Below are 21,474 nucleotides of genomic sequence, written 5' to 3' on the forward strand. Positions count from 1 at the left end.
GAAGCTTTTGCAATGAGGTCTGTAACGCCTACTTTGCTTAAACGAAACATGTCTACTATGTCATTTCTGTATGGACACACTATGCTAACAACTTCAAGCTCGTATTCCCATTCCCCCTTTTTTCTTTAGTACCCCCTACATTACGTGACTCACAAAAAACAAAAAACTGTCAAATTGAAAAAAAAAAAAAAGTGCTTCAAAACCCAACTCTTTAGGAAAGCTTATGGCCTCCCAGAGTAACCTCTACCTCACATACCTGTCCCCTGCTCTCTCCTAAAAGGCAGCACTCTATTCTCTCATCCAGCTCTGCTTCACTCCACCTTGTTTGATTGCTACCTCCTGTCCTATTGTGTTTTACGCCCCACCTCCTATAGACTGTAAGCTCATTTGAGCAGGGCCCTCTTCAACCTATTGTTGAATTTTGTAATTGTCTCATTTATTGTTAAATCTCCCCCTTTGGTAATATTGTAAAGCGCTACGGATTATGCTGGGGAGGGGGAAAAGGGAGGGGGAAAAGGGAGGGGGAAAAGGGAGGGGGAAAAGGGAGGGGGAAAAGGGAGGGGGAAAAGGGAGGGGGAAAAGGGAGGGGGAAAAGGGAGGGGGAAAAGGGAGGGGGAAAAGGGAGGGGGAAAAGGGAGGGGGAAAAGGGAGGGGGAAAAGGGAGGGGGAAAAGGGAGGGGGAAAAGGGAGGGGGAAAAGGGAGGGGGAAAGGGGGGAAGGGGAAAAGGGGGGAAGGGGAAAAGGGGGAAAGGGGGGAAGGGGGGAAAGGGAGGGGGAAAGGGAGGGGGAAAGGGAGGGGGAAAGGGAGGGGGAAAGGGAGGGGGAAAGGGAGGGGGAAAGGGAGGGGGAAAGGGAGGGGGAAAGGGAGGGGGAAAGGGAGGGGGGAAGGGAGGGGAAAAGGGGAAAGGGAAAGGGAAAAGGAAAGACACAATGGATTGGGATAGAATCACACTGGATGAGAAAAGAGGGACTGAGATACCTGCACTGGATTCCCCCACATCTCCGACCCCCCACTCCAGAGATATTGCCCACCACTGCCTTACTCTTGAAAACATGGGGCTTTGCCAGTAAAAGCCTATGCTTCACAGCACCCTGGTCACTGGCCACCGCGATCTAGAGCATTCACATGTCCAACCCCTCCTTTGACCATAGAGTGTGGCAGCTCCAGGGCTGCCCAAGCTTACACCACCTTTTCTCCAAAGGTAAAATGTTGGCATTTCCGGAGCTACAGGACAGATATGATCTGCCACCAAGAGCGCTATTTCCTTACTTGCAGCACATGTCCCTTCTGGGGTCCTTGATCCCCCCCTACACGGGACCTACCAACCTTAACTCTGGTAGAAAAAATATGCCTTGCCACAAAAAAAAAAAAACCAAAAACCATAGCGTGGTACAGAGACCTACACACCAAATACACCACTGATAACTGGCGCAAGGCCTACATAGCACAAAGAGGGACTCAAAGTGTTAAAGCCGCAGGCAGATTTATTGTAACAAAACAGACAGCAATGTTTCGACCTACCAAGAGATCTTTGTCAAGCTCAAGCTTGACAAAGAACAGAGACCAAACCAGAAGCATTAACATGAATCACCATCCCCTTAGCTGGTAGAGGAAGAAAGAACAAGCACAATACACTCACTACTTCCAAAAGTGGAAGCAGAACTAGCGCCTATATGAACCGAATCACAGATACTTTTCCCCACCCAACATAATTGACAGCACATCGATGACATATCGCCAATCCCCAGCCCCATCACAACTAAAAGACTTAGCAGATAGGACGGAAGGGGGACTTCCGATGGGAGAAAATAAGACAGAATAGCCAGCCTATAAAGGCTAGAAGAGGTGAGAGAGAGCAGAGAGGAGTCAATGAGAGATAAACTTGAATGATCTTCAACGTTGTGAATAAACTGTTCTACCACTGTACTTGACAAATGTATAAATGTTTTTCCCCCCACCCTATTTCCTTTCTTTATCCAGTTCGATCCTCATATTCGACACCTCCAACAGGGGCCAAACCACGAAAAACAATAAAAATTGTCAAAAAAAAAAAGAAGGTAAGTTTTACTGTATGGTCTCTTGGCTTTATGTTTAGATGCAGTTCTTTTCGACTGTACCTTGTAGCACATGCTGCTTTAAAATGAGGAAATCTTAGGTTACCACGTCTGCGTTACACCACAGAACACATATACTCGTGGGGACTATTTGCATCTTTAGCTGGGCTCTATTGCACTTTATAGTAAAGTGTTAATGTTACATTGTGGAACACATTCATACTGTGTAATTACTTGTATTCTGTTACTTGTATCCTGTAACTTGGATGGACTAGACACAACGGAAAGGTAAGGTGATTAAAGGAGTGGAAAAGCCAACTATTGTAATTAAGAGGACACTATAGTCACCAAAACAACTTTAACTTAATGAAGCAGTTTTTGAGTAGAGATCATGCCTTTTAAGACTCACTGCTCAATTATATACCATTTAGAAGTTAAGTCAATGGTCTTCCTGTCCATGCAGCCCTAGCCACACCTCCCTTGCCTGTGACTGACACAGCCTGCATGAAAACAGGATGGTTTCATTTTAAATCAGATTTAACTTACTTTAATTTTTTTTTTTTAATTTTTTTTTATCTCCTGCTCTGTAAAGTGAACTTTAATTTGTCTAGCAAAAGCTATCAACAAAGCAGGAGATAAATTCTAAAGTAAACATAATTTGTAAAAAAGAAAGTGTAAACATTAGGGGTCTCTTTCCAGGAAGTGTTTAGGTAAACTGTGCAAGTCATATGCAGGGAGGTGTGGCTGGAGCTGTATAAACAAAGTTGAACTTCTAAATGGCAGAGAAATTAGCAGTGAGACAGGAGCATGATCTATACACCAAAATTGCTTCATTAAGCTAAAGTTGTTTTAGTGACTAGAGTGTCCCTTTAACCAAGAAGAAACTGGTATTCATATGGGAGTTGTATTAACGGACATTTTATAAAGTCACATTCAGCCAAACATTGGTGAGAGGCTCGGGTTGAACGTAGTTCTGTTTTTTATAGGTTATGCAATTTCTGTCCTTTTTGATAGTGTTTTTTAAAATGTAATTGTGTTTGTTGATCAATTTAAGACTCCCATAAATGTGCAATAATGTTTTATGCTATTCTATACTATTTTCCCTGCATTTCTAAGGGCCACTGCAATTGCTATTTTGCGATTATTGGGTCTACATTATTTCACTCCCATATCATGTGGAGTATTGCTGCGAAACTGAATTGCTTTCATCAATCGCACTTTCCTCATTAGCACGATGATATATATTAAGGGCATATATCCATTTGTAAACCTTTGATTTATCTGCATGTCATTTCTTTTTTTAACTCCCCTTTCACACCATAGTCATCCCCTTTCACACCATGGTCATTACAATTTATGTGGCTCTGTTATACAAAATTGTATTTGTAGAATCATATTATAAAATCATAGGTTTTTATTATTTTTACTTACCTTGTCATCCAATCAGGCCATACATATTAAGATCTTTTCCTATAAGTATTATCATGTAAACCATGCACCAGCTTGGTAACTCAACTATGGACCCCATCTAAACTTTTATATTCTTCGGCAATATTGTACATGATACCCTAGTTGAGGTTCATCCTAATTCTACTTATAACACAGCTCTCCCTCAATTGTCCAATCAGATATAAGCACTGGGATCTAGACTTAATATTTTTGGGCAAGCTCTTTAAACGATTTAAAGGACCATTATAGGCACCCAGACCACTTCAGCTCAATGAAGTGGTCTGGGTGCCAAGTCCCCCAAGTTTTAACCCTGCAGCTGTAAACATAGAAGTTTCAGAGAAACTGCTATGTTTACAATGAGGGTTAATCCAGCCTCTAGTGGCTGTCTCCCCGAAAATCACATTGAGGACATGCCGGACATCCATAGGAAAGCATTGCATAATCCTTCATATTGGCGGTTTGAATGCGCGCGCGGCTCTTGTCGCGCATGCGCATTCCGAGCTGACGTCGGCAGGAGAGGTCACCAGCGCCAGGGAGCCCGGCGCTGGATTAAGGTAAATTGCTGAAAGGGTTTTAACCCCTTCAGCCCAGCGGGAGGGGGTGGACCTAAGGACCATATAGTGCCAGGAAAAAAAGTTTGTTTTCCTGGCACTATAGTGCTCCTTATATCATTTTAAAAGTTCATCCAAAAATTTTATATAGATATATTTTTTTAAATTGATTTATTTTCAAAAAATCATTTTAAAAGTTATTTAAACATTCATCCACGAATATTACATAATTTGAAATACTAATCCAAAAATATTAAAAAAGGAGGCATAAGTCAGTTTTTTTCTTTTATAGTTCCTTTGTTATTATATAATGCTTTTAGATATAAGATATAAGACACATTGATACTTACAGGGACATTATGGCAAATAGTTGTAGGATAAAGTTGCATCTTGTACCTAATCTACCATTGCCTATAACACTGAAGATATTGACATACAACCTGGTATAGTTACCTCCAGCTGGAGTATTTTCTTTCATAGGCTTCAGCTATAAGGCCTTCTTCCGCCGAGATATTTTTCATTCTTTTCCAGGCCGAACAAGTAACAATATCATCCACCCTTCGACCCCAAGCATCATACTGCTGCAGCTTTGGGGGATTCAGTTCACAATCACGTCCCAATGCATCAATTTCCTTCACTAAACGTTGGCTAAAACGATCAAGATCTTGACTAACTTCCTCCAACACCTGCAAAGGGAACGCCACAGGTTATATGTATAAACAAAAATAAGCCCTGTGCTCAAACTTCCACTACTCATAGGCGGCAGCAACGATCATAGCACACATACAATATAATCCAAAGAGAAAAAGAAAAAAGTTACATGCGCACTATTCCAAATCCCTACGCATATGTAAATAAATGGAGGTTATTCAGTAAGTCCAATAGCCATCAAATGCAAGCCCACCTGCTACGTCAGGGCAAACCTCTTGTGTGGATTTTACACTAACAATTCACCTTGCTTGCTTCAGAAAAAAAAAAAAAAAAAAGTCTAATGAGACAGAGGGGTATTTTTTTTAACCTATATACTTATTAACCCTTAATAGGGAACACAGGTTATATGTGAATGGTCTGTTCAGGGTGCAATATATTTGATGCACATTACATTAACCCAGTTGCCATGCCACATTATTGATGCACAGTTAGAATAGGTACATGCGGAACAGATTCTAAGGTTGTCACCATTTTTTTTTTCTACCTTTCATTGCCCAATGTTTAAGTAAAGTTTGACAATAATTGAGGAAAATACTAAACTGAAAACTACACAATATTCAGTAAGGAAGTAAAGCTTCATCAAGTATTATAGTTGCTGCTGATTGATTGTGCAGATTGCACTAGTCTGGATGCTGCACACATGCATTTAATCTACATTTGAAGGTTAATGTGTGATGGAATCTCAGTAAAAATAAATTTACTAGGACAAGATTGCCACGTGGTATGTGCACTTGCATATGTTGATGTATCCGTTAGTCAGTTACACGTAGCTAAGATACAATCAGTAGTATAAGGAGCAAATGTAGGAATACAGGATATACGAGTATTTCCCCTACTCCATTGTGCTGGTCAAGCCATGTGGTCAAACAGGAATTTAGTCTCTATTCGGTTGATTAGATAAGAGTATGTGTAGGTTGAATTGATTATGGGAGGAGCTACATGCCTATATAAGGGACCTACACTGTATGATCAGGACTCAGATCTTGTTGTTTTTTGGTGACATTAGTCCCTCTGAGTCCCGGTTGGCGAATCGAATAAAGAATCTCTTCCTTCCTGAAGAAACCTGTGTCCATCTCTCTGTGCTTGGCTTCCGTCAGTTTCTCCGGTATCATTTGGTGCATTGGCCGGGAAGCTCATCGTTCAACGGTAGCTGAGAGGCAGAGGCGTGAGACGGTCTATCTTTGCCCACGTTCTCTACGGCTGCACCCCTGAACTTCTGCGTGGACCTCCCTTCGTCTCGGCGCCACTGGTCTGTTGTCCAGGAGATCATCGGCCTCTACGTAGTAAGTGCTGGGGTGTCCCCGTCGATGAGTGTGAACTCAGGTTCAGGAACGAGGAGGTAAGACGACCGCTGTTTTAGACGGCGGACCCACTAGGGGTATTGGATACCGATTGTGCGGTAGGCCCATAAGTGGTTATTTGGAATCTGCCCCCTCCAGTGGAGGGAAGGAGCGAAGGCGCACCGCTCAATTAAACGCCCTTTAGTCAGCCCGTTTGATTTTGGTTTGGAGTCAGGCGGGGTTCTGGTGTAAATAGCCCTAGCCGGACACCGGTGTCTTGTCTAGACTAGCGTTCTAGGGTGTATATTACGTTCGCTAGGTCGGATGGACCGGGAGACTAAGCGGCGCTTGTGTAAATTCGGTTCGCTAGATCTCAACCTATCTTGGCTAAGTGGGAAGGCGTGTAAATTTGGAACCCACTAGATTTTTGAAAGAGTAGATAGACTAAGAGGGTACTGTTGTAAATTCCGCCCTCTAGTTCGCTATATGTGGTGCTTGGGCAGTGTGGCTAACCAAAACGTATGTAGATAGTTTTAGGTAGTCCATCAAGGTACTGGCCAATAGATTAGTTGGGAATTGTAAATGTGCTAAAGATTGTTGTAGTAGCGTGTATATCTTGCTAGATAGCGTGAGCTCTGACGTCTAGCGAGAGTGTGAATAGTGTGTAACTGTATTATAGCGCACGGTACCATAACCATGTATAATTACTGACACTGTAAATAAGTACTAATAATTGTCGTCTAAGTTGTATGTTTAACACCATAACCACTACTAATTGAACTGTGACTTTAAATTGTACTCTAACCAATGCTAACCGTACTATAACTACTGTTTGTAAAGACAATGTTACTGGGGTATGATATAGACGGGTAATTCAGATATAGGGAATTATAGCGTGGGTGACTGTATAGTTTCGCCAAAGGGCACAGTATTAGTTATTTAGTGTCTGGTGTAACAGCTGTGTGTACGGGAATTCCCTGAGTGTTTTGTTGTGTGCGTTTCGCTTAGTAACTGTACCACGTGGTGCTGTTGCCGAGGGTGTGACCGTTGGAAGAGTGTTTGTTTAGTTTCTGTTGGAGACGACGCTTCATTGTTAAGTATGGGCGCGTCAGATTCAACGATTTTGGATCCCTTAGGATGTATGTTAAAAAACTTTAAAAAGGGATATACTGTATGTGATTTTGGGGTAAAGATGTCTCCAGCACGCCTGACTACTTTATGTAGTAGGGAATGGCCTACTTTGGTTGCCGCATGGCCACCACGTGGCAGTTTGGATCCTAATCTGGTACAGCGTGTACATGTGGCTGTATCAGGTAGGCCTGAACTTTACGGCCAGTTTCCATATATTGATTGTTGGAGGCAGGCCGTAAATGACTCGCCAAAATGGATCCGAGTATGCCACGAGGAACAATGTCGCCTCATGGTGGCCAGGACTCGCTTGTCCACTAAGGCCGTAATTACGCCCATTTTGGACACGCCCCCTGAGTCTGAGATCCCCATGCCGCCCCCTTACTCCTCCTCCACCGGAAGAGGAAGAGGAGGTGCTGTTGGAAACGCTCCTCCCCTTGCCTCGTTGTCCCCACCTACTCCCTCCTCTAGCTCAGAGCCCAGCCCCCTTATTTCAAACCCTCCCCTTCCGATACCTACTTCCGTTAACTCCACTTACCCATATCTGGCGCCATATCTAGTTTCTGGTCAGGCTCCTCCTAGCCCGGCCCGGAATATTCTACTCACCAACCTTCCCCTTAGTAAAGCGTCTCCATCCCCTTGTCTTACTACCCCTCGACCGGAACCCCTAACTGACGTATCTCAACAAAGCCCCATACTAACCCGACAAATGACTGGTAACCTACAACCCTGACATTATCAGATGCCTCTTCGATTGACTCCTGGCCCGACACACATTAACGGTGACGGCCAGATACAATATGCTGATCCAGTCTTCGTCTACGTCCCTTTTACAACCACCGATCTCTTTAATTGGAAAACTCATAACTCCTCTTACACCGAAAAGCCTCAAGCCATGTCGGATTTGTTTACCTCAATAGTCCAGACACACAATCCCACTTGGGCTGATTGCCAGCAATTGTTGATGACATTATTTAATAATGAGTAAAGGACAAGGATAAATCAAGCGGCAATTAAAGCGCTGGAAGAAGTGGCCCGTACACAATATCAGGCCAACCCGGCAGCATGGGCCGCAGCCCATTATCCAAACACCGATCCAAATTGGAATGCCAATGGCGCAGACATGGTCCATTTAAAAGCTTACAGGGACGCTATTATTGCTGGCATGAAAGCTGGAGGAAAGAAGGCGATTAACATGTCTATGTCAGGGTACCTGTGGTCTCTACCTCCGAAAGAGGTAGAGACTTAGCTGTTCCTCCATCCAGACGGCCTGATGGCACCCTTCCCCACGGTCTATCCGGTCATGCAAGGCCGGCCGCGAGGGAGTGACTGCCTTTTACAGCATCTAGGCAGGAAGTTGTCATCAGGACACTCCCCCGGAACAACCTGTCAGTCAATGGCTGCAGGACCAATCAGGACGCCTTGGAGGCGTGGTTACTGCTCTGAACAGGGTATTTAACAGAGCTTCTTTCATTAGCTCATTGCCCTGTCGTGGTTCTAGCTTGTTCTAGTCACTCAGTGCTTGTGTATTCTATTATCCCTTTTGGTTTTGACCCGGCTTGTTTACCTTACTCTGCTTATCTCTGTTACCCTTGATTCGGCTTGTCTCTCGCTTACCTGTCTTCTGTTACCCTCGACCTCGGCTTGTCTTTGACCATTCTATACTGTACTACTTACGTTAGTCCGGCCATTCTAAGGTCCGGTATACGTATCTGGCTACTGTTTGTACTCTGCGTGTTGGATCCCTGTCCCGATCCTGACAGTCTAAGACGGCTGAGGTGTTACAGAAATGTGATGAATCGCCCAGTGTCTTTTATGACCGATTATTGGAGGCATACCGTTTGTATACCCCCTTTAATCCAGAGGCTCCTGAGAATTCCCGGATGGTTAACTCTGCCTTAGTCAGCCAAGCCTACGGAGATATAAAGCGCAAGCTACAAAAGTTAGAAGGGTTTGTAGGGATGTCCATAACCCAACTAATGGAGGTAGCAAACAAGGTATACATGAATAGAGAAACAGAGACAAAGAAGGAGGAAGAGCGTAAGATGCGTAGAAAGGCAGATATGCTAGCGGTAGCGATCGCAGGTGTAGATAGAAGGGAAAAGGAAGTGTATAGGGGAACTGATAAAGGCGAGAGTAAATGGAATAGGGAACCCTTGAGTAGGAATCAATGTGCGTACTGTAGGGAAGAAGGGCATTGGAGAAGTGAGTGTCCACAAAGGGAACAGTATGAGAGAGACAGACCTAGGGCAGGATATAGTAATTATAGAGGCAGAGCGAGAGGTAGATGAGGTCCTGGAGGGAATAGTGGTAATAATAGAGGAAGTGTTAGTGGAGATAGGTACTACCCAGCAGCGCAGAGACCCCGCGATAGAGAAGATAGGGACTTTGTAGGTTTGGTGGACACAGTCATGGAGGACTATTGATACCGACCGGGCTCCATCCCCCTTGGCCGAGCGGAGCCTATGGTCGATGTAGCAATAGGGGGAAAAAGGAGTGCTTTCATGATTGATACTGGTGCTGAACATTCGGTGGTGACTGACCTAGTTGCTCCTCCATCTGGAAGAACTATCACCGTAATAGGAGCAACTGGAAGGAGTGCTGCTAAACCGGTTCTTAAAAGTCGACTCTGTACATTGGGAGGCCACGTAGTGAAACATCAATTCCTTTATATGCCTGAATGTCCAGTCCAACTGCTAGGACGTGATTTGTTGTCAAAATTACAAGCACAGATAACGTTTCTACCTAATGGAACAACATCTTTAAAGTTCAATGGACCTTCAGTTATAATGACAATATCTGTACCAAAGGAAGAAGAGTGGCGACTTCATACAGTGTTGAATAGCCAAAACCCTAAGAGTGACGAATCCTTGTTCAATATACCAGGAGTGTGGGCAGAGAACAACCCACCAGGACTTGCTCGCAATATTCCACCAATTCGAATTGAACTGAAACTTGGGGTTTATCCAGTGAGCTTAAGACAATATCATATGCCACAAAAGGCCAAGAAGAACATACAATCTTATTTGGATAAGTTCATAAGGTATGGTATCCTAAAATTCTGTACTTCCCCCTGGAACACCCCATTGTTGCCTGTTCAAAAGCCCGGTACAGATGAGTATCGCCCTGTGCAGGACTTGAGAGCAGTCAATGATGCGGTCGTAAGTATACACCCAGTTGTGCCCAATCCATATAACCTGCTTGCTTTAATTCCGGGCGGGGCTACCTATTTTACTGTCCTAGATCTCAAAGATGCCTTCTTTTGCCTTTGAATTGCTGCGGAAAGCCAGTGTATCTTTGCATTCCAATGGGAAAATGCTGTAACGGGCTCAAAACGCCAGATGACTTGGACAAGGGTTTAAAAATTCACCTACCCTATTTGGATCAGCTTTAAGTCAAGACTTACTGGATTTCAAGTCCATCCCAGGAGAGTGTGTACTATTACAATACGTAGATGATTTGTTGATAGCGGCAGTTACAAGAGAGATACGTCAGCAAGCAACACATGATCTACTGCACATTCTTTGGAAGGCAGGATACAAGGTGTCCAGGAAGAAAGCTCAGTTGTGTCAGCCGACTGTCAAGTATCTGGGATTCCATATCTCTGAAGGTCAAAGAATAATGGGGCCAGAGAGAAAAGAAGCTGTATGCCAAATACCAATACCCAAGAATAGAAGACAAATGCGGGAATTCTTGGGGGCAGCAGGCTTCTGTAGGATATGGATTCCCAGTTATGCGATACTGGCGAAACCTCTTTATGCAGCTATAAAAGGTACAGAACACGATCCCTTCCTGTGGACCCCTGAACTGCAAAAGGCATTTGAAGATGTGAAGAAGGCTTTGATGAGTGCCCCAGCATTAGGTCTACCTGATCATACACGTCCATTCTACTTATATGTACACGAGCAAAGAAGAATGGCTGTGGGAGTATTGACACAGTACTTGGGATCATGGCAACGACCTGTTGCATATATGTCCAAACAACTGGATGCAGTGGCCAGTGGTCTTCCACCTTGTCTAAGAGCCGTAGCTGCTGCCGCCCTGCTGGTAGCCGAAGCTGATAAACTCACTCTGGGTCAGGAACTCTATGTGCGAGTCCCGCACGCAGTACAAACGTTGCTAGACTATAAAGGCAATCATTGGTTTAGTAACAGCCGCATGACTAAGTATCAAGCTATGTTGTGTGAAAACCCAAGAGTGCATCTAGAGACTGTAAACACCTTAAATCCAGCTACCCTTTTGCCACAACCTACTGAGAGTCAACATGATTGCCTGGAAGTGATGGATGAAGTATTCTCAAGTAGACCAGATCTTCGTGACTTTCCCATCCAGAACCCTGATGTCCAGTACTATACGGACGGCAGTAGTTATGTGAAAGAAGGGATTCGCTATGCAGGATATGCAGTAACAACCATAGACAAGGTGATAGAAGCTCGGCCATTGTCAAAAGGAACATCGGCACAGAAGGCAGAACTAATTGCACTAACACGAGCGTTACAATTGGCAGAAGGTTTAAGAGTGAACATCTACACGGACTCCAAGTATGCATTTTTAACCACTCATGCCCACGGAGCTTTGTATAAAGAAAGCGGATTATTTAACTCAAGTACGCAGCTGAGATATTACAACTACTGGAAGCCGTGTGGGAACCGAAAGAAGTTGGTATTATACATTGTCGGGCGCATCTGAAAGGTGATGGTGATGTAACCAAAGGAAATCGGATGGCAGATAATGCAGCTAAGCGTGCCGCTGAATCAGGAAGACAGGAGTATGTGGAACATATAGCTGCTCTTATACCGACTCCACTGTCTCAATGGACTCCAGTTTATACAGCTCAAGAAGAAGAGTGGTTAAAGACTGAAGCTGGAAAGTACCTGGAGAACAATTGGTATCAGTTAGAAGATGGAAGAATAGTTATTCCAGCATCACTAGCTGTAGAAATTGCCCAGAACTATCATAACGGGACACATTCTGGAAGAGATAGTATGGAAGAATCGCTCAGAAAACATTTCTATATACAAAGATTGTCCAACTTGACTCAAGCCATTGTACGAAGATGTGTGATATGTGCCAAGAACAACGCAAGGCAAGGTCCAGTGAAACCACCAGGAGTCCAGTATATGGGAGGACTCTTCAAATAGACTATACGGTAATGCCTAAATCCGGCGGACATCGCTACCTACTAGTAGTTGTGTGTACCTACTCAGGATGGGTAGAAGCATGTCCTACTCGTACAGAGAAAGCAGGAGAAGTTGTGCGATTTCTGTTGCGAGAAATAATACCCCAATATGGACTACCATGTTCTATAGGATCGGATAATGGTCCAGCCTTTGTTCACCAGTGCCTACAACAACTGACTCATATGCTTGGTATTAAGTGGAAACTTCATACGGCATATAGGCCTCAGAGCTCTGGGAAAGTGGAAAGGATGAACAGAACTATTAAGAACCAATTGGCAAAGCAGTGTCAAGAAACTCAACTTAAATGGAATGTTCTTTTGCCAATAGCTCTGTTACACATTCGTAGTACACCTACCAGAAGGATGGGTCTCTCACCTTTTGAAATTATGTATGGGCGTCCACCTCCTGTACTTGGTAACTTAAGGGGGGGATTTGAGTCAGTTGGGAGAAGGAATTACCCGGCAGCAGGTTGTAGAGTTGGGTAAAACTATGGAGGAGGTACAGAAAAGGGTACAAGATAGATTACCTGTGAATATTTATCCACCTGTCCATTGTTATCATCCAGGAGATCAAGTTTGGATAAAGGAGTGGAACAGTGTACAGTTGGGGCCAAAGTGGAGGGGTCCTTATGTTGTTCTTTTGTCTACCCCTACAGCTATAAAAGGTGGCTGAAGTGACTCTGTGGATTCATCACTCCAGGGTTAAACCAGCAGCAGTAGATTCTTGGCATTTCCAGAGAATCCCTGCAAGATCCGGTTAAAGCGTGTAACTCAGTCGGAGTGACAAGGAGATATTGGGACTTCTAGAGTAATCAAAGAGATCAGCAAGTGGGTGTTTTGACGGCCATAATAAAGCCTGACCACCTACCCACGTTACATAGCCAGAGTGTCTTGAAGGGACCTCTGAAGGGAAGAGAGGACTTTAAGGACTCCATTCCTTGCAGCCCTTACATCCTGGAAGCTGAGGTGCCATCGCACGGACGAAGAATTAGGATAAAGATGTCAGGAGAAGTGCATTTGATAATGTGTATATTTGTGTTTTCAATTATTCAGGAAGGTAGAGGTACCGACACACCTGGCTGTGAGGTTTGCATTAAGACTACAAAAACAGGTAATCATATTTCCCAGACCCTTATTTGGCATTCACAATATGAGTGTAAAGGATATGTATCTAAGTGTAGATACTTAGGTATAGATTATAGTGTATGCCCTTTAGGAGTAGGAGAACCTAAGTGTTTTAGTCCAGAGTATCAACCCCGTACAATTTGGTTGACCCTTCGGAATGGAGACTCACAGGGGACCCTAATAAATAAGACAATACTAGAAACCGTACATTCTCCGGGTGTTCTGCTATTTGATGTATGTAAGGCGATATCAAGTGGTAGAAAACCGTGGAATGTATGTGGGGATCTTAAATGGGAAAGAACGTATGGGTCTAATGAGAAGTATATTTGCCCCAGTAGTAAGAACAAGTATATAGATCCAAAATGCCCAAATAAGAATTATAATTATTGTCCATATTGGTCTTGTGTAGGGTGGGCAACTTAGGGACAGACAGTAGATAAGGATATGATTGTTACTAAGTTGCCTACCAAACCGTATTGTAAGTCTATGGAGTGTAACCCAGTCCATATACTTATTAATAATCCTGAACAGTTTATAGATAGGTTCGGAAACTTATTTGGGTTCCAGATATATGGGACAGGTTTGGATCCTGGAACAATATTATTTATAGGGATAGAGACCGATACTGTGGCAGCCCAGACTCATCAGGTTTTCCATTCTTTCTACGAGGAGATGAGTGTAGAGAATAAGATCCCCCATAATGCTAAGAACTTGTTTATTGATCTAGCCGAGAGTATTGCCGGTAGTCTTAATGTAACCAACTGCTATGTGTGTGGAGGTACTAATATGGGAGACCAATGGCCCTGGGAAGCAAAGGAGGCAATGTATTCCGGTTCTGAGACAATTGAACAGATAACATCTTCTCAAGCTGATTATCAAATGAGTGTTAGAGGTAAATCTGAGTGGCGATTAAAGACCTCCATTATAGGTTATGTTTGCATAGCAAGGAAAGGAATAATGTTTAATACATCTGTAGGAGAATTGACTTGTCTAGGGCAAAAAGCTTATGATGATGATACAAAGAATACAACTTGGTGGTCAGCTTGAAATGTCTCAGAACCACCTAACCCGTTTGCAAGTTATACCAATTTAAAGGATGTGTGGTTTGACCTATCTGCTACATCGAGTTGGAAAGCCCCAGCAAATTTGTACTGGATCTGTGGTAAGAAAGCCTATTCGGAGTTACCACAAGACTGGGAAGGGGCATGTGTGTTAGGTATGCTCAAACCATTCTTCTTGTTGCCTATTGAAACAGGAGAGACTTTGGGAGTTAAGGTATATGATGTGAATCATAGAAAGAAAAGGGGACCCCTAGAGATAGGTACCTGGGAAGAAAATGAGTGGCCTCCCCAGCGTATTATAGATTATTATGGGCCAGCTACGTGGGCAGAGGATGGTACTTTTGGATATAGAACCCCAATATATATGCTCAACTGTATTATAAGGCTACAGGCAGTGGTTAAGATAATTACCAATGAAACATCGCAAGCGCTCAATCTCCTAGCGAAACATAATACTAGGATGAGGACAGCCGTTTACCAAAATAGATTAGCCTTGGATTACCTATTGGCAGTAGAGGGAGGTGTATGTGGGAAGTTTAACCTAAGCAATTGTTGTCTTCAAATAGATGATGAAGGGCAAGCAATAGCTGAGCTTACTAGCCATATGGTTAAACTAGCGCATGTGCCTACCCAGGTATGGAAAGGGTATAATCCAAGTAGTTGGTTTGGTAATTGGTATGAGCAGTTTGGAGGACGTAAGGCATTGGTAGGTGGAGTCATGCTAATTTTGATGCTGTGCCTTCTCCTACCATGTCGGATTCCTTTGGTAGTTGGGTCTGTGCAGAGCATTATAGAGAATATAGCAGAGAGAAAGGCTGCTGTACAGATAATGGCTATATATAGGTATGAGGCTCTAAATCAGGGAGAATTAGTACAGGAAGAGGAATGTTGAGGGATTCGTATCTTTAGGGAGTCGCAAGGTCTGTTCTGATTTATGGCAACTTGAGGTGTAAGTAAGCAATGATTAGGTGATGCATCTGGAATTATTATATATCTCAGAAGCATCAAAGGGGGGAATGTGGTGGAATCTCAGTAAAAATTAATTTACTAGGACAAGATTGCCACGTGGTATGTGCACTTGCATATGTTGATGCATCCGTTAGTCAGTTACACGTAGCTAAGATACAATCAGTAGTATAAGGAGCAAATGTAGGAATACAGGATATACGAGTATTTCCCCTACTCCATTGTGCTGGTCAAGCCATGTGGTCAAACAGGAATTTAGTCTCTATTCGGTTGATTAGATAAGAGTATGTGTAGGTTGAATTGATTATGGGAGGAGCTACATGCCTATATAAGGGACCTACACTGTATGATCAGGACTCAGATCTTGTTGTTTTTTGGTGACATTAGTCCCTCTGAGTCCCGGTCGGCGAATCGAATAAAGAATCTCTTCCTTCCTGAAGAAACCTGTGTCCATCTCTGTGCTTGGCTTCCGTCAGTTTCTCCGGTATCAAATGTGTTGAAATCTGAAAGCAATGCTTGATGGTCAAATAAAAAAAATAAAAAAAAAATATCTATATAGATATATATTTAGAAATCTGTTGGTTTCAGGAAAAATTTAAAAAAAAAAAAAAAAAAAAAAAAAATTGATCTCTCTGCTACTGCTTCCTACATTCATCCCTGTACAGATATAACAGAAACTGAAACCGCCAGGTAGTCCCAGCAATCATATTATTATCAGTGTGAACATATCCTGCTCAGCAGGTATTTATCAGAAATATAACTCCAGTGGCAGAACTAATCTAGAGAGGACCCTGGTGCAATAATGATTTTGGGCCCTCCTTTAGTGCAACAAAGGGCAAAAGGTAGATCCTCTGTCATACAATTCCAATGATGCTATGCCAGGTGAGAATCTACAATTTGCCCATCCTTGCAGGGTTGTGTTTGTGCTTTTAAATGTAAGCATGTTTTTGTATAGACAATATATGTGTGCATGTAGGGGTGTATTTGCATGTACTGTTGCCATTGGAATGCAGAGGTGTACATGTGTGTAAGGTTTGCATTTGAATGCAGGGGTGTGTTTGTATGTAGTGTTGGCTTTTAAATGCAGGTGTGCTTTTGTGTGTAGTGTTGGTGTTTGATTTCAGGGGTGTGTTTAAATGCAATACTGGATTTGAAATGCAGATGTACATTTGCGTGCATGTATATAATTTTGGAGTTTGAATACAGAGGTGTGTTTGGGTGTAATATTTGTGTTCGATTGCAGGTTTGATTGCTTGGATGTATGCGCATACATCTCTTAGATGCCATCTGCCTCCAACTTCTCCAGTTTAACACTTGACTACACATATTGGATAATTATAGATAGATGATCTATGCAGTTGATTGCATGAGTGCAGGGGATCGAAAAGGACCATTTCTAGAGGCTTGATTGAAAAAGCTGTTGGATTATGACATGCATTTCAGAGCGGAGTGCCAGCAGACTTTTTACTTTTTAATTGTAGTGATCAATAAATTTACAATAAATGTTAAAGTCAATGGATCCTCCTTTCTGCCTGGTCCAGCTACACGTAGAGGCGGTGCCACGTTTACTATCTTATCTGCTAATTATACCTAGAGCCTGGTCTTTTGGGCTCTAAACAAGGTGAGCCGCACATTTGCATTTGTACATATTGACTCCCTTGTTTATGATAACACACCATTGGTTGTATTCAGTTTCTTTTTGCGGAGATATTAACTTCTGAGGAATGAAGAGATAGAGAGTCATCTTAAAACATTGTTATTTAAGCCTATCCATTTCCCTGTTTATAATATTGTAAAGCGCTGCGGAATTAGTTGGCGATATATAAATACTACTACTGCAACTCTATCCCTGCGAGTGTGCCAATTTTAATTCCCCCTCACTATTCACATATCCACAGAGTCACATTATATTTAATTTTTCCTCTTTCTTTGAGTATATCTTATTTGGAATACCTAATATTGACCAGATTGTGGAGGCGTAAGAATCATTGTTGAGAGCTCCACTTAAACCCTGGTGTTGGCAGAGTGTCATCTTGTCACTCAGTTATATTCTATACATGTGCTGTAGCAGCTCACGCTATACACTATATTAATTATTTTAGGCGCCAGGAAGTCAAAGAACTTTTTACCCCCAAAATGTAATGTAATTTAATAGGATATGTAAAATGTACTTAGCCTGCCCCTTTTCTTGTCCTTGTCAATGGGCTTGATTTTATTATTTCTTTACTCTTTCAGTTTCCATGTATCTTTCACTTTATTTGCTATATTGTATCAAATGATTGTACATTTGTAATAAAAAAATAAATAAAAAAATTACAAACTTGGGTTATTTAACTGTACTGTGTTTAGAAATTAGTTTATATAAGACAATTTGGACAATTTGGAATACGTTCCCTTTTTTTTGTCCATTTGAAGTGTTGTGGTATGCACATAGAATATGGCATTAATGTGTGTTATTTAAAAAATGTTGGCAGTGCCTACCACTGGAGGAAGATGCCTCTTCAGATAGCTTTGGAGCATGGCATCCTCAAGAAACTGGTTCCCCAATTTTGGTCTTTCCTGGAAAAAGTTTCCAATCATTGCACGAGAGAAGGGCATCTTCAGTTCTTCCAGAACCGCCTATTGCTGAGAGTCCGCTGCATTGGCCATGGCAGGAAACAGGGCACTCTTGCTACCCATGGAACGTACAGGTTGATGTAGCAAATTCCTGCACCACAATTTGGCAGATATCTGACCCAGTAGGAATTTGCTCACTTGCATCCTGCAAAAGAATGCAAGCTGTGATTTAATTTCATCTTTAGCAAAATGTAGACGTTTGGTCACTTTGCCTTTTTTTACTATTTTTACCATTTAGAAATGTGGTGGACGTTTTCATAAGAAACCCATATACAAAAAAATTGGTACTACTTATATATGCAGTCCATAGAAAGGTACAAAGAAAACAATACAGTTACTACACCAAGATCAGCTACAATCTGAAGGCCTTACAATTTGTTTGGCTGCCACTCCTCCTAGCACAATATGCTTGCACAACCCCCCCCCCCCCCCCCCCCTTTCCCCCTCACCCCCTGCTGGACGCACAGACAAATATAATTGGAAGGAAAATCTTGACATGCTCATGATATTTACTGTCATGCCCAGCAAGCATAATTCATAGTCATGTGATTTGTGTAGTGCATACATGAAATGATCACATAGTAGAGGTGAAAAACAAAATCGCAACAATATAGTACAAAAGTACATGCAAGAATGTCTAACAGAAACACAGTACTGAATTGTCAGGTTAAATTGTAGAGGGAGTAGGAGTAGATAAAAAAGAAAAAAAAATAGAGAGAAATATAGAGAAAGTAGCTCGAAAAAACTGGAAAGACTGTCACCAATCCTCTAAAATCACAAATATCACTTATTTAGAAAATAAGATGAAAAGATACCAGGAGCTACAGTAGACTCACAGATAACCAATAATTAATGTTGATAGTATAGGAATATAAAACCCAACTCAGATAATATCATAAAAAGGTAAACGGAATTAGAAAAAAATATAAAGTAATAAGTCCACAATAACTATAATGGGATAATATGATATAAGTCCATGAAGGGCTAGAATAAAATGGTGAACAAGAAGTCCAAAATGGTAGGGAAAGAAAGAAGGAAGGAAAGAAGGAAAGAAAAAATGCAGATACAAATAAAAATAGAATAGAAAAAACACTAAAAGTAAAAATGGTCAGTCCACAATGTGCAGCATAGGAGTAAATGCACTAAATATGTGTATAGATGACACACAATCACGTGCCTCTTATGACACTCTAATATAAATGTACCCAAATGTTAGTAAATATAAATATATGCAATCGAATAGATAGCAAAAGAGTACAAAAAGGAGCTGTATGCTAAACAAAAGGCTACATGTGCCAAAAATGGGTCAGTATTGTGCATATCACTAAATGCTTTTGTTAAACTCCTACCTAGTAAAATATGCTCTTGGTACTGTATGCAATTTTTTAGAAAGGATTATTTAGTATCATTCAAAACATGAACTCATATGGGTGTTGATAATTTTTCAGTTTACGTAAACAAGTACCTCATTTTTACAGGGACAAAAAAAATCAACTTTTTGCATAGCTTTTAAGGAAACCAGTTGTGGCAACTCAAGAGTCACAGGTTTGATTCCAGGCAATGTCTACACAGCTGTTCATCCTTCCAAGGTCAATAAATTAACCCCTTAAGACCGCAGCCAAATGTACAAGTTGTGAACCAAAAAAAATGTAAACAAACCACAGATTTTGACTATATGTCTGTTCAACAATAATTTACCTCTTTCATATTAAATGCACCCACACTTATTATATATCATTTTGTTCATGGGAAACAGGGCTTTCATTTAACATCAAATATTTAGGTATGGAACATAACGTAATATGAATAAAATATAAAAAAAGAGAGAAAATATGATTTTTTAAAATTTTCTTAGTTCTATGTGACATTCTAACTGTGAATGTCATAATACTGTTTGCTTTTACTGCAATAAAATACACATATTTGTATTCAGCGATGTCTCACGTGTAAAGACGTGTACAGGTTTTATGGTGTTTTGGGAAGTTACAGGGTCAAATATAGCATGTTACACTTTTCAGTTTTTTCACATTGAAATTTGCCAGTTTGGTTACGTTGCCTTTGAGACTGTATGGTAGCCCAGGAATGAAAATTACCCCCATGATGGCATACCATTTGCAAAAGTAGAGAACCCAAGGTATTGCAAATGGGGTATGTCCAGTCTTTTTTAGTAGCCACTTGGTCACAAACACTAGCCAAAGTTAACGTTAATATTTGTTTGTGTGTGAAAAATGCAAAAAACTAATTTGAAAGCCAATTTTGGCCAGTGTTTGTGACTAAGTGGCTACTAAAAAAGACTGAACATACCCCATTTGCAATACCTTGGGTTGTCTACTTTTGCAAATGGTATGCCATTATGGAGGTAATTCTTATTTCTGGGCTACTATACGGTCTCAAAGCCAACGTAACCAATCTGGCGAATTTCATTGTGAAAAAACTGAAGCCTTATATTTGACTCTAACTTTTGAAAACACCATAAAACGTGTACATGAGGGGTACTGTTATACTCGGGAGACTTTGCTGAACACAAATATTTGTGTTTCAAAACAGTAAAAAGTATGACAGCAAAAATATCGTCAGTGTAAGTGCCGTTTGTGTGCGAAAAATGCAATAAATTTCACTTTCCCTGACGATATCATTGTTGTAATAAATTTTACGTTTTTGAAACACAAATATTTGTATTCAACAATGTCTCCCGAGTAAAACAGTACCCCCCATGTACAGGTTTTATAGTGTCTTGGAAAGTTATAGGGTTAAATATAGTGCTAGCAAATTAAATTCTCTATACTTTCGGCCTGGGTTGTTAGGCAGGTCCTGCAAATTGTAATTAATAAAAGGACCTAATTATGTAAAATTATTACATAAACATATATGTAAAATTATTATATATACACGTGTGTGTGTATATATATATATATATATATATATATAATTTTTTTACTATTATTTTTATTTATATATAGGTATACATATAGTGATGTATACGTATATACTTGGGTATATACACATATATATTATTTCATTCTATGTGTATTTTGATATATATATATATATATATATATATATATATATTATCAAAATACAGTTAGAACGAAATTACACACATATATTTTTAATTATTTTTTTATTTTAATTTTTTTTACGTATTTACATATTTTTTTATTATAATATATAATTATAATTATGTATATATTTAATCAATATCCTTCTACGTGTATTTTGATAATATATATATATAATTATATATATTTATAAATATTAAAATACACTTAGTGTATGTGTAAATGTGTGCGTATATATATATATATATATATATATATATATATATATATACACACACACACACACACATTATA

At 41.0% G+C, this 21,474-nt stretch overlaps 1 protein-coding gene across 1 annotated transcript in view; it reads right to left on the bottom strand.

Annotated features, from left to right (window-relative positions):
• LOC134611143 (acyl-CoA dehydrogenase family member 11-like) overlaps positions 1-21,474 on the bottom strand; it is a 382,909-nt gene that overhangs the window by 67,425 nt on the left and 294,010 nt on the right. Inside the window, exons 3-4 of the mRNA XM_063454742.1 lie at positions 17,987-18,266; positions 4,509-4,741 (exon numbers count right to left, since the gene is read on the bottom strand). Of these exons, the coding sequence (XP_063310812.1) occupies positions 4,509-4,741; positions 17,987-18,103 (350 nt within the window). The 5' untranslated portion in view covers positions 18,104-18,266. The remainder of the gene's footprint in view (positions 1-4,508; positions 4,742-17,986; positions 18,267-21,474) is intronic.

Source organism: Pelobates fuscus, chromosome 5 (genome assembly GCF_036172605.1).
Source record: "Pelobates fuscus isolate aPelFus1 chromosome 5, aPelFus1.pri, whole genome shotgun sequence".
In the NCBI taxonomy this organism is placed as follows: Eukaryota; Metazoa; Chordata; class Amphibia; order Anura; family Pelobatidae; genus Pelobates; species Pelobates fuscus.